General features: G+C 38.6%; 1 protein-coding gene across 2 annotated transcripts in view; it reads right to left on the reverse strand.

Annotated features, from left to right (window-relative positions):
* TRPC4AP (transient receptor potential cation channel subfamily C member 4 associated protein) overlaps nucleotides 1-14138 on the reverse strand; it is an 83273-nt gene that overhangs the window by 36923 nt on the left and 32212 nt on the right. For both annotated transcript variants that reach the window (XM_069077591.1, XM_069077592.1), the window contains one exon: nucleotides 9863-10064. In XM_069077591.1, coding sequence (XP_068933692.1) covers nucleotides 9863-10064 — 202 coding nt within the window. The remainder of the gene's footprint in view (nucleotides 1-9862; nucleotides 10065-14138) is intronic.

A 14138-nucleotide genomic window follows, 5' to 3' on the forward strand; every position in this document is an offset into this window, starting at 1 on the left:
CTACTAGTTGCTTCCCTACAGCCTACAAACAAATATGTCCTTGTCTCCCCAACCTCAGAAGACAATCAAAAACAAAAAAACACTAACTTGATCCTTGCATCCCCACATCTCTTTTCCATTTTGTGACTAACCCTCCTTAAGAAGGTCATCTAAAATGGGTGTCTCCACTTCCTTTTCTCTTGCTCTTTTCAACTCTCTACAGTTTGGCTTCTGACTGCATCACTGTTAACTTTGGAGAGGACAGTTTAACTGCCAAATCTAAGGTCTTTTTTTCAGTCCTCATACTTCTTGATCTCTCTGCAGCCTCTGTCAATCACCCTTTAGGTTTCTGTGACATGGTTCTGTCCTGATTCTCTTCTGACCTATCTGACTGTTCATTATCAGTCTCCTTTGCTGCCTCTTAGCTGGCCTATTCTTAACTTACAAGGGTCCTTAAACATTGGTGCCCAGAATCAAACACATTATTATTATTATTATTATTCATGTAATCTGACAAAGATATATTCATATTGGAGGAAATCTGTATGGACTTATCGAATTATCGAAGAAAGTAGAATTTAGAGTTGGAAGGGGCCCTTAGAGAGCATCATTTTATAGATGACAGTAATAATAACAATTAACATTTATATAGTGCATTCATGTTTTGCAAAGTGCTTTCTGTCTCATTATCATCACACAGCTACTAATTTAGCAGCAATATTTGAACCCTTGTCTTCTGTTCTAAGTATAATACTTAATACCACACTGCCTCCCAAATTTATCAGGGATAGATATAAAGCCTCACAGGTGTATTCAGACAGTCAGTTGGCAGTAGAGGATGGAGGAGATTTGATTTGGAAGCAGTTAATAGGCAAAAGATCTGGATATACTAGTTTACCAAATGTGTAGGTTAACGGCTCCAAAAAACTACACAGCCTCAGGCCACTAATAGATATACAGTTATCAGAACACTATTTGAAGAAAACGATCATTTTTCCCTTATTAGAGATAGTTAGATGGCTCACTGGATAGAGGGCTGGCCCTGGAGTCAAGAAGACCTGAGTTTGCATTTGGCTTCTTAGACACTTAGTAGAGGGGTGACCTTGAGCAAGTGTCTTAACTTCTGTTTGTCTAATCCACTGGAGAAGGAAATGGCAAACTATTCCAGTATCTTTGCCAAGAAAATCTCATATGAGGTCACAAAGAGTCAGACACAACTGAATAACTGAACAACAATAGCAATAATTATATTTCCCTTTAGCTTTTTCCCATTATTAAATATGGTTCTCAGTTCTAGTCCCTACATTTTAAAATGAATATTAATAATCATTAAGCACATTAAATGCCTACTATGTGCTAGGCACTGTGCTAAGTGCTGGAGATAAAAAGGCAAAAGACAGCATTTCTCAAGGAGCTCAAAGTCCAATGGGGAGACAACATGAAAACAGCTATGTACAAACAAGCTATATACAGGATAAATTAGAGATAATCAGCAGGCTGAAGGCATCAGCATTGAGGGGAACCAGGAAAAGCTTTTTGTAGATTTTAGCTGGGTCTTGAAACAAAGCCAGAGAAGCAAAAAGGCAAAGATGTGGAGGAAGAGCATTCTCTCCTGGGAGACAGCAAGTGAAAATGGCCAAAGTCTGGAGATGGAGTCTTCTCTGAGGAATAGCAAGGAGACCAGTGTCACTGGATCACAGACTATACAGGGGGCGTAGGGTTTGGGGGGGGAGGAGGGCGCATAAGTTGTAAAAACACTGGAAAGGTAGGAGGGAGTCACGTTGTAAAGGGCTTTCAGTATCAAACAGGATTTTATATTTGATCCTGGAGATGATAGGGAACCATGGAGTTTATTGGATAGGGGAGTAATGTGGTCAGATATGCACTTTGGATTCGTTGACAGCTGAATGGAAGAGGCCCTATAATGAGGAGAGATTTGAGACAGGGAGAATAACCAATAGGCCACTGCAACAGTCCAGGCACGAGGTGATAAGGGCCTGCACCAGGATGGTGACAGTGCCAGAAGAGAAAGGGGGACATACATTAGAGATGTCAGCAAAGCCATATTGATAGTACATAACAACAGATTGGCTGTCGAGGGTAAGAGAGAATGAGTAATCAAGAATGACATCTAGGTTGCAAGCCTGGGTAACTGGAAGGATAGTGGTGCTTTTGAAAGGAATTAGTGAAATTTGGATGGGGAGAAGAGTTTAGGAGGAGAGATAATGTGTTCAGTTTCAGACATTTTGAGTTTAAGATATATACAGGACAGTCAGTTTGAGATATCTGCTAGGCAGTTGGTGATGTGAATCTGGAGGTTAGGAGAAAGGCAGGATAAAAAGATCTGAGAAAAATTGACATAGCTATAATTTTTTTCCCAGTTTCCTATTTTCCTTCTGATTTTGGCTGTATTAGTTTTGTTTGTGCAAACCCTTTATTTAATGTAATCATAATTATCCACTTTACTTCTCATGATCCTCTCTATCTCTAAGAATTTGGTCATAAATTTTTCCCTTATCCACAGATCTAACAGTTACATTTTTCCATGCTTAGGGAAGAATTCTCAACCAAACATGGGATAGAAGCAGTCAAAAAAGAGAAAAGAGATACTTTGAATTATAAGAAATTTAAAAATCTTTGCATGAACAGAATCAATGAAGCTACAATAAGGGAAACTGTGGAGTATGGGGGAAAAAAAACTTTTCCATCAAATATTTTTGATAAAGATCTGTTATCTAAGATACCAAAAGAATTAACACACATACGTAAAACCAAGAGCTATTACTCAATGCATATGTGGTCAAAAGATGTGAACATTTAGCATTATAGATTTAAAGCTGGAAAGGATCTCAGTGTCTTGTCCAATCCCCTCATTTTACAGATGAGAAAACTGAGGCCCAAAGAGGTGAAGTGACTTATTAAAATCATAGAGGTAATGACAAGAAAACAACTTGAATCAAGTTCCTCTGATTCCAAAGTCCATTGAACTACATTGCACCTCTCAAAATAATAACAATAATATGAATTGCATATTATTAACAATTATGTAAAAGACTGTTCTAAGTCACTAGCAAAAAAAAAATACAAACCAAAACAACTATGAAGTTTCATTTCACACCCAACAAATTGGCAAAAATGACAAAAGATGGAAAGTCAACTGAGTTGTGGGAAGATAGGTACACTAAAATACACTGTTGGTAAAACTGAAAAACTGGTCCAAATATTCTGGAATAAACATTTAAGTATCCTAGAAAGAAACATCTATATATTTTTAATCCAGATATCCTACTGTTAAGCATAGACTCTAAGCAGATAAAAGACAGAAAGAAAAATCCCACATATACCAAAACATTCACTGCAACCCTTTTTGTTATAGCAAAAAAACTAGAAACAAAGGAGGTGCTCATTGATTGGAGAATGGCTCAACAAATTGTGGTACATCAAAGTAAAGGAATATTATTGTGCCTTAAGAAAAGATGAATATGAAGAATTCAGAGAAACATGGAAAACTGTATATAAATTGAAAATTAAGCAACGAACGAAAGTAACATATACAATGACAGACAACAACGTAAACAGAAAGAACAAAAAACTGAAACCAAATGCTAAGAATGCCAAAACTTGGCCCTAGAGAAGAAAAAATCCTTCATCAAAAACCCAAATAGAGTTAACAAAGCAAGCTACTAAGCCATCAATCAACCAATAACAAGCCATTAGGCACTGCAGAAGCAAAAACAATAATGAAATCTCTATTTGAGGTTCTCTCCCTCCATTTATCTTACCTTGTTGCTACGTACTAGTTCTCAGGCCACTCCTTTTCTTTCTCAAGGAATTCAGTACCTGGCTCAACCTTCCTGTCCATCCCAATCTCATTCTCAGACTTCAATATTCACATGACATCTATGAAAGACTTAGCTACTCTGATCAATACAATGATCCACGGCAATTCTGAAGGAAACATGATGAAAAATGCTACCTACCTCCAGAAAGAAAACTGATGAACTGTGAGTGCAAATCAAACTTTAATTTTTTTTTACTTTATTTTTCTTGCTTGCTTTGGGTGACATGGTTAATACAGAAATATGCTTTGCATGATATAATGTATATATTGTATAATTATGTCATATTGCTTGCTTGTATAATTGTACAATTGATGTCATATTGCTTGCTTTTTTTTTTTTTTGCTTTTTGAGGGCAGTTGGGGTTAAGTAACTTGCCCAAGGTTACATGGCTAGTTTATTTTGTGTGGGTGTTAAGTGCCTGAGGCCAAAACCGAACTCAGGTCCTTCTGACTCCGGGCTGGCGCTTTACTCACTGCGCCACCTAGTGCCCCTATTGCTTTCTCAATGAGAAGGGAATGGACAGAAAATTAGGAACTCAAAATTTAAAAGTAAAAAAGAACTTTTAAAATAAATAATACATTAAAAAAATCATATTACGTTCCCTCAAACACCCCAGCCTGCCCACTCATTAATCTTCTCAACCCACATGCCCCACCCAGGACACACTCAGGGTCAAACCTCACACTAACCAAAATTGTTCAACCTTCACTCTGAAATTTGCATCTCTGATCAAAATGTTCTTTTTTTTACTCAAACAATCCTTTTTTTGCTTTTCCTTATAACACCCCCAAACAGAAACAAATTAATCAATAAACATTAATTAATATAATAATAATTATTATTATAAATGTATTATATATATATAATAAACATTACTATGCTTACTATGTGCCAGGCACTGTGCTAAGGACTGGGAATACAAAAAAAGGCAAAAGACAGTCTCTGCCCTCAAGGGGCTTATAATCTAACAAGGGAGACAACATACAAACAAATATATACAAAGCAAGCTATGTTATTGTTGTGGAGTCATTTTTCAGACATGTCTGACTCTTCATGACTTCATTTGAGGTTTTCTTGACAAAGACACTAGGATGCAGGGGGCGGCTAGGTGGCACAGTGAGTAAAGTGCCGGCCCCGGAGTCAGGAGAACCTGAGTTTGGTTCCAGCCTCAGACCCTTAGCACACACACACACACACACACACACACACACACACACACACACACACACACACACACACACAAAACACTAGCCGTGTAACCTTGGGTAAGTTACTTAACTCCAATTGCCCTCCAAAAAGCAAAAAAAAAAGATACTAGGATGCTTTGCCATTTCCTTCTCCAGCTCATTTTACAGAGGAAGAAACAGAAGCAAACAGGGCTAAGTGACTTGCCCAGGGTCACACAGCTAGTAAATGTCTGAGGACAGATTTGAACTCAGAAAGATGAGTTTTCCTGACTCCAGGCCTAGCACTCTGTCCACTTTGACACCTACCTGACCTAAGCAAGCTATATGTAGTATGAATAAGGAAAAAAAAAACACAAAAGGAATGCTAGAATTAAGAGGTGGTTGGGGAAGGCGTCTAGTAAAACAAGGGATTTTAATTGAGACTTAAGGGAAGTCAGGGAAAAAAGCAGAGGAGGGAGAGTGTTCTAAGCATGGGGAACAGCCAGAGAGAATGCCCAGAAACAAGAAATGAAATGTCTTGTTTTAGAACAGCCAGGAGGATTGAATTGAATTGAATTGAATTCAATCACTGGATTGAAGAGTATATCGCAGGGAGTAAGGTATAAAAAGACTGGAAAGGTAGGAGGGGACTAGGTTATAAAGGGTTTTGAATGCCAAAGCATTTTATATTTGATTCTAGTGGCAGTGAGTAGAAGGGTGACACAATGAGACCATCACTTCAGGAAAAACACTTTGGTGGCTAAACGGAGAATGGATTAGAGCAAGGAGAGACTTGAGGCAGGCAGACTCACCAGAAGGCTATTGCACAACAATCTGCTGTGAGGTGATGAGAGCCTGCATGAGAGTGGTGGCAGCTCAGAGGAAAGAAGGGTGCATATACCAGAAAGGTTACAAAGGTGAAACCGACAGGTTTTGGCAACAACTTGGATGTGGAGGGTGAGATTCCAGGATGATTCCTAATTTTTGAGCATGAGGGACTGGGAGGATCATGATACCCTCTACAATAATAGGAAAGGCAGGAGCTGGAGAGGATTTAGGACGAAAGATAATGATAAAGAGTAAAGATAATTCTGTTCTGGAATACTGAGCTTAAGTTGTCTACTGCACATCCAGAGATGTTTGAAAAGCAGTTAGAGATATGAGACTGGAGGTCAGCAGAGAATTTCAGGCAGGAAATGTAGATTCAAGAATTATCAGTATAGTCTTCTCTTTTAACGAATACAAGCCTAAAGTTCGTCATCTTTACTGCGGTTATACATACCTCCCTGTTTATCCCCAATGTTCTGTCTTGATCTCTCATCTTTGGTGATTTCAAATAGTTCCCATGGGTTGATAACTGAATGCATACCACTTAAAAATGTGTGTATGTAATAAACACACTGTGATAGTAATGGCAATTAAAGATTCCCCTGTATTGGCTTGGTTTTCAAATTGATTGTATTAAAACCCAGAGCTTGTTAATCCCACCTGTGGGATGGACTTTTTTTGATGTGAAAAGAAAGTCCTGACTGGGAGGAGCTGGTGACGTAGATTTGGAGAGACAAGAGAGAGGCGGAAGTTCTTTTTGGAAGCAGCACCTCGTGTAGGGGGAGAGACTAAGAGATTGCTGGTGGCCGCTTTGAATTGCCCTGGACTTTTGAGACCTGCCCCCTGAGCTGCCAAGGACTGAGGAGACATGGCTGTTTTGCTGGTACTTTGTCTGTCTGTTTTGATGTTATTTTGCCAGATTTGTCCACTGGTGAAAGACTGTCCTGTTGAAGAAGTCCTGGAACCTGGCATTTGGTTAAGAAGGCCTGAGACTGTCCTGCAGACAGAGAGTGAATACTGTCCACTGGTGAGGGACAGTACTGAGAGTGAATACTGTCCACTGGTGAGGGACAGTACTGTTGTTGCAGGGGTCTGGAGACTGTCCGGCAGACAGAATGAATACTGTCCATTGGTGAAGGACAGTGCTGTTGTTGCAGGGGTCTGGGAGCCTTTCTGTTGGTTCAGAAGCCCTGAAGAAGGATTTTCTTGTTGTATGTTTACAGAAATCCTGGAAGAGGGCTTTGCTAATGTGTTCAGGGGTTCTAGGACTGTTCTACAGACAGAGGATAAATTCATGAAGGGACTGGCAATGTATCTTATGGCCTTGCTAAGCCTTGTCTCTCCAGGAACTAAGATTGCTGAGAACTTGCCTCGTGTCAAGATGAAGAAAAGACCTCCATTTGGGTATTAAGTGCTGTGTTTAAACTTGATGTAACTCTGGGGTAGATTCAATTGTGATCCAGGGGTGGGGAACTTTTGACCTTTTTGTGTTCTATGATTGAGCAAATGAATGTATTTTACTTATGTTTGGAAACTAATCTCCATTTGAGAAGAGGGGCTTTGTGGTGGACTTAATTAAGGTATAGCCTAGGGGTGGAGAAGTATTTGGAACAGAGACTTTGTAATTGATTGAATGATTGGAAAGTCCTGGGGTGGGGTAGGCCTTGGAGATGATTTAATCACACTTAGTAAATGCTGTTTTTTGAATGATGTCATGTTTTGATCTTCTCTGTTCTGGGTTTGTTACTGAATAAAATAGAGAGCACCTATGCTGGTATGTTGAACCTGGGAAGTTGCCTTTGCTTGGTATTACATTACACACACACATGCATTGTAATGGTCATTTGAAGATCTTCCCTGCCCCTTGATAGACCTAGGTCAATTTGAGGACCTTTCCTGATTTGAAAATAAACTCTGTCCCCTAATAGGCTGTATGTGGTCACATGGAGCCTTGCTTATCAGGAAGGCGAGACTTTTGTTACTTTGTAGTCAAGTAGGTCAGGAGGGTTGTGATATTCTCTGACCCAGGATGAGCCTATATATACCTAGGAGCCGAGGTTTTGCTTTGCGGCGCACTGTGGGGTGTGATTTGGTGAGATGAGAAGACTCCAGGCAGCCCTTAAGCCCCCTGGCTTTGAAAACCTAGATGTTGGTCCTTTTCTCTCTGGGGACTAACTAGGTATGGATGTAATGGTTAGACAGCTAGAAGCCCTCTCTGTTTGTCTGCTGAATTGTGTTATTTTTCTCTGCTTGTAACTTCTGTTTGTATTCCCTGAAGTTCAGGGTGCTGACTTTTCTGAACTAAGTAAATAATACATGTTTGATTAAAGTAAGACTACTAACCCTTTTTGAGTTGTTTTCCTTTAGAAAAGCAGATCAAGGGAGGCTAGGTGGCACAGTGAATAGAGCACCAACCCTGGAGTCAGGAGGACCTGAGTTCAAGTCCAGCCTCAGACACTTAACACTTACTAGCCGTGACCTTGGGCAAGTCACTTAACCCCAACTGCCCTGCCTTCCCCCCTCCAAAAAGCAAAAAAACAAAAACAAAAACAGGAAAAGCAGATCAAAGAACCTGTGCTAGCAGCCATCCTGGGTATGTTAGGGTGCTTGCTGCTACATGCATGCAAATAAAGGTGCATACCTATACATATATGTATGCAAATATGTATATATGAAAAATGTCTATGTGCATACGCATATGTCTCCTGAACTCTAGTTCTGTATTTTTAACTGGACATCTCTATATGGATGTCTGATCAGCATCTCAAATTCAACATGGCCCCAAAGAGAATTCATCACCTTCCCCCTCAATCCTGCTCTTCTTCTAAAAATTTTTAGATCACATTTTCCCAATCATCTAAGCTTGAAATATCAGTATTATACTAAACTTTGTTATTCCTCACCCTCACATTTGAATATACAATTAACAAGTCCTGTGGATTCTATTTCTACAACGTATTTTGCATTTACTCCCTTCTCTCCACTCTTAGAGCAATTTATCACCTCTCACCTAACTATAACAGCTTCCTGTTTCCATTTTAATAGTTCTCTAAAAGATCTCGAAACCAGCTTATTAAGGCACCAGTCTAAACATCTTAGTACCCCTCTCAAAAACTCAGAAAGTGGCTCCAATCCCTCTAGGATAAGACCTGAGCTTGCTGGCCCAGCCTTTAAGGCCATTCAGATTTTGGCTCCAACCTACCTTTCCAGCTCTATTTCTCCTTATCCCCTCTCAGGCACTCTGCATCTATAATTTAGCTAAATAAGGTTACTATTTCCAGAACATTCCATTTCCTGCCTCCACCTATTTGTACAAACTGTCCCTACCTGACTTTTCCCACCTTCCCACAAGCCTAGAATATATTCCCTCCTCAAAACCCTTATCTTGCTTCAAACCTTAGCCAGCTTAAGGACTACCTCCTTGATCTCTCCCTCTTCAATTTACTTAATGAACTGTCTACATGTTTTATACCCCCAACAGAATGAAAACTCCTTTGGGAGGAAATATTATTTCAGTTTTGTCTTAGTATGACCAGCACCTAACAGTCTCTTGAACATAGTAGGTGCTCAACAAATGTTTGAATTAAATGAACTAAGTCAACACTTAGGAATGAAAGTGTGTGTCACAGTTAGTGATAAAAACAAAAACTTAGTTCTCTTCCATATATCTGCTATATTTAAAAAATGATAGTCTTATAAAGCTACTGCTTATGGGATATGAAAGAAAAACTTACAGGGGAAAAAAATTCAGATCACCTTTTAAAAATTTTAATTTTTTTAGGTAAAAAATCAACAAATGTCGTTTTAGCACAATGTACCTACCAGTACAGCTTGTTGCAATAAGAACCTCCAAACTCTGAGAAAATTAAAATACCTCCTGGAGGAGAGAAAAAGTCTTACCAAACAAAGCAGGCTTTCAATACAGATGACTGTCAAAAGAAAAATGTGGGACCCTCTTCTGAAACTTGAGAAATGTTTTGAGAACAGAATGTCTCAGGAAGGGGGTGGTGAGTTAAAGCCTCATGGTCTGAGAGCCAGACCACTTACCTTGGTTGATTTCAGCACGAGTAGGACCCAGGTTTTTCTTCTGATGGGCGTTTTTGGCAAGAAGTGTATGCTTGTCATCACTTCCAGTGTCAAGCTCTGATATTGTGACTGCCAGAATCCTGCAGAAGTTAGCAAGCTGCTGCTGATCAAAACTGGAGACTAAAGTAGCAAGGTTGGGGATGTCCTCTAACCGTATCATCTCCTGCAAAACACGCAAAAGAAGTTTTTTCCATATACTCTTACTTTATTGAGCAAACTAGAAAACTCTGATCTTTTTAGGGTAAAGGGACTCTCCTCCTTTTTGCCAAACAGTGATCCACTAGAGAGGAGAAATTCTGACTAATAGGGAAATAAGTATAAGAAGGGGAAGTACTAACAGAGCAATCTTGCTTCTACTGTGTAAGGAAAGGGGGCGTGCTGATAGCCACTGTAGCTCCTGGACATGGGCCACTCCCAATCAGAAATGTCTTTGCCAGTAACTTTTTATTTATTTATTTACTTTTAGTTTACAACATTCAGTTCCACAATCCCTTGAGTTTCAAATTTTCTTCCCCTCCCTCTCTTCCTCCCCTTCCCCTGCCACCATGGAGGCATGCAGTAAAATATAGGATCTAGAAATGCCTTCACATTAAACATTAGTCAGGTTGTAAAGGATTATAACCTATGGAATGAACAAAGGGAAAGAGGAAACAAAACAAGAAAAAGAAAGAGAGCAAGTAGTTTGCTTCAATCTGCATTCAGACACTGTAGTTCTTTCTCTGGATGTGGATATTTCTTTCGTTCCTGAGTCTTTTGGAGTTGTCTTATAACCTTACATTGCTGAGAGGAGCCCAGTCTATCAAAGTTAGTCATCACACATACGTTGTATCTATAATTATGTACAAATTTCACCTGGTTCTGCTCTTCTCACTCAACATCAGTTTATGTAAGTCTCTCCAGGTTATTATGAAATCTGTCTGCTCCTCATTTCTTATAGCACAATAGTATTCCATTACATTCATATACCACAACTTGTTCAGCCATTTCCCAATTGATGGGCATCCCCTTGATTTCCAATTCTTTGTCACCACAAAGAGCTGCTATAAATATTTTTGTACATACAGGGCCTCTTCCCACTTCTATGATCTCTTTGGGATACAACCGTAGAAGTGGTATTGCTGGGTCAAAGGTTATGTGCCTATTTATAGCCCTTTGGACATAGTTCCAGATTACTCTCCAGAATGGTTGGATCAGTTCACAACTCCACCAACAATGCATTAGTGTCCCAATTTTTCCACATCCTCTCCAGCATTTATCATTTTCCTCTTTTGTCATCTTCGCCAATCTGACAAATGAGATGTGGTACCTCAGAGTTGTTTTGATTTGCATTTCTCTAATCAATAGTGATTTAGAGCACTTTTTCATATACTTATAGTTATCTTTAATTTCTTCCTCTGAAAACTGCCTGTTCGTATCCTCTGACTACTTATCAAATGGGGAACGACTTGTATTCTTATAGATTTGACTCAGTTCTCTGTAGATTTTAGAAATGAGGCCTTTATCAGAGACACTGGCTGTAAAAATTCTTTCCCAATTTCCCACTTCCCTCTTAATCTTGGTTACATTGGCTTTGTACAGCAACTTTTCAATTTAATGTAATCAAAATGATCTATTTTGTATTTTATAATGCTCTCTAACTCGTTTGGATAAAATCTTCCCTTCTCCATAAATGTGACAGGTAAACTATTCCTTGCTCTATCAGACTGCTTACAGTATCAGCCTTTATACCTAGATTGTGCACCCATTTCGACTTGATTTTGGTATATGGTGTTATATATTGGTCTATGCCCAGTTTCTGCCATACTACATTCCAGTTTTCCCAGCAGTTTTTGTCAAATAGTGAGTTCTTATCCCCCAAACTGGGGTCTTTGGGTTTTATCAAACAGTAGATTACTATGGTTACACAAGATGCAGCAGTCAATGACTAATCTATTCCATTGATCCACTACTTTATTCCTCAGCCAGTACCAAGTAGTTTTGATGACTGCTGCTTTATAATACAGATTAAAATCTGGTATGGCTAGGCCACCTTCCCTATCATTTCTTTTCATTAATTCCCTTGATATTCTGGACCTTTTATTCTTCCAAATGAATTTTGTTACTATTTTTTCTAGCTCTATGAAGTAATTTTTTGGTAGACTGATTGGTATGGCACTAAATATGTCATTTAATTTAGTTTAAATTGTCATCTTTATTATATTAGCTTGAGCAACTGATGTTTTTCCAATTAGTTAGATCTGACTTTATTTGGATGAAAAGTGTTTTGTAATTGTGTTCGTATAGGTCCTGGGTTTGTTTTGGCAGGTAGGTTCCCAAATATTTTATAATGTCTACAGTAACTTTAAATGTAATTTCTTTCTATCTCTTGCTGTTGGATTTCATTAGAAGTATATAGGAATGCCAAGGATTTATGTGGGTTTATTTTATATCCTGCAACTTTGCCAAATTTATTTATTATCAAGTAGTTTTTTACTTGATTCTCTAGGATTCTCTAAGTATATCATCATATCATCTGCAAAGAGTGATAGCTTAGTCCTTCTTTGCCCAATTTGATTCCTTCAATTTCTTTTTCTTCTCTTATTGCTACCGCTAACATTTCTAGTACCAAATTGAATAAGAGGGGTGATAGTGAACATCCTTATTTCACCCCTGATCTTATTGGAAATGCTTCTAGCTTATCCCTGTTACATATAATACCTACTGATGGTTTTAGATAGATGCTACTTATTATTTTAAGAAAGATTACATTTATTCCTATACTTTCTAGTGTTTTTAATAGGAATGGGTATTGTATTTTGTCAAAAGCCTTTTCTGCATCTATTGAGATAATTATATGGTTTCTGCTAGTTTTGTTGTTGATGTGATCAATTATACTGATAGTTTTCCTAATACTGAACCATCCTTACATTCCTGGAATAAATCCTACCTGATCAAAGTGTATTATTCTCCTGATAAGTTGCTGTAGTCTTTTTTTTTTTAATTAAAAAAATTTTTCTAACAAAGATCCTCCTTTTCTCCCTCCCATTTTCTCTTCCCCCCACTGAGAAGACAAGAAAATCAAAATACATATAGTAAAGCAAAATAAATTTCTGCATTGTGTGCCAGCACCTTTCAACCAGAGTCCCTCTGTCAACCAGAGCCTACAATATTTGAAAGGTCACTAAGTCACAGGCCAGATTTCCTCAGTGCGGCACTAGGGCTTTAAAAGCTGGCATTTCACCTTTAACTTTTATTTCCCCACCTTAGGAAAAGAAGGTAGAGGAAAGAGAAGAAAATAATCTCAGATAATGGAAAGAGGAATGCTGCGTATCCTTGGCCTTTGAATATTAAGTTCTGCCCTGAATTTTCAGCCTCTGGGATATGGTAAGGATGATGAATAGGAAAATAATGGGCTATAAAAAAAAATCAAAATCTTCTTTTGAAAGTCAAAAAAATTTTTAAGGAGAAAAATAAAGTTTTTTTTTTACAATATAAATAACTAACCAAAAGGTCCTACTTATCTCATTCAAATTTAACTATCCCTAAAAACATGGTCTATGGCAAGAGTTCTTGACATGGGAGACTCACATCAGACAAGTCTGAAAGTTAGGATCTTCCTGCCATGAAGGGAGGATTGTTTCTTGTTATTTTTTGTACAAGGTGAAAGGACTGGAAAGGAAAACTGGCAAGGAAAAAAATCCATATCACCTTTTAAATTTTTTTTAAAGGGGAAAACAATTGGGGCGGCCAGGTGGCTCAGTGAGTAAGAGCACTGGCTCCAGTGTTGGGATGACCTGGAGATCGCATCCTGGGCTCAGACACTCAGCACCACACCCAGAAATAACTGGCCGTGTAACCTTGAGCAAGTTACTTAACCCCAATTGCTTAAAAAAAAAAGGGGAAAACAATCAAAGTGTAGGTTCTAGGCAGGCTTTCAATACAGATGAGAGTTGATGAAGGAATAGTGAGTGCCTTAGCTAGTCACTTCAGAATAAGGTTCTAGGCATGATCCTTTCCCTCCTTGCTCAGGTGCCAATGAACATAAGGGGACTCTGAAGTACTTTTGTTAAAAAAAGTCACAGAACATTAGCACCAGGATGGTTTTAGGGCAATCCTCTCATTTTGTGAATGGGGAAACCAAACCAAGGCAAAGAAGTAAAGAGAAATTACTTAAGGTTTGAGTAAGTGACAGAGGTACATGAGAACCAAAGTCTTCTGAATCCCTGGCCAGTGCTCCCTACCATACCACAGATGCCTC

This window comes from Petaurus breviceps, unplaced genomic scaffold, assembly GCF_028583685.1.
Source record: "Petaurus breviceps papuanus isolate PSGF00001 unplaced genomic scaffold, PetGlider_PUasm1.0 90994, whole genome shotgun sequence".
Classification (NCBI taxonomy): domain Eukaryota; kingdom Metazoa; phylum Chordata; class Mammalia; order Diprotodontia; family Petauridae; genus Petaurus; species Petaurus breviceps.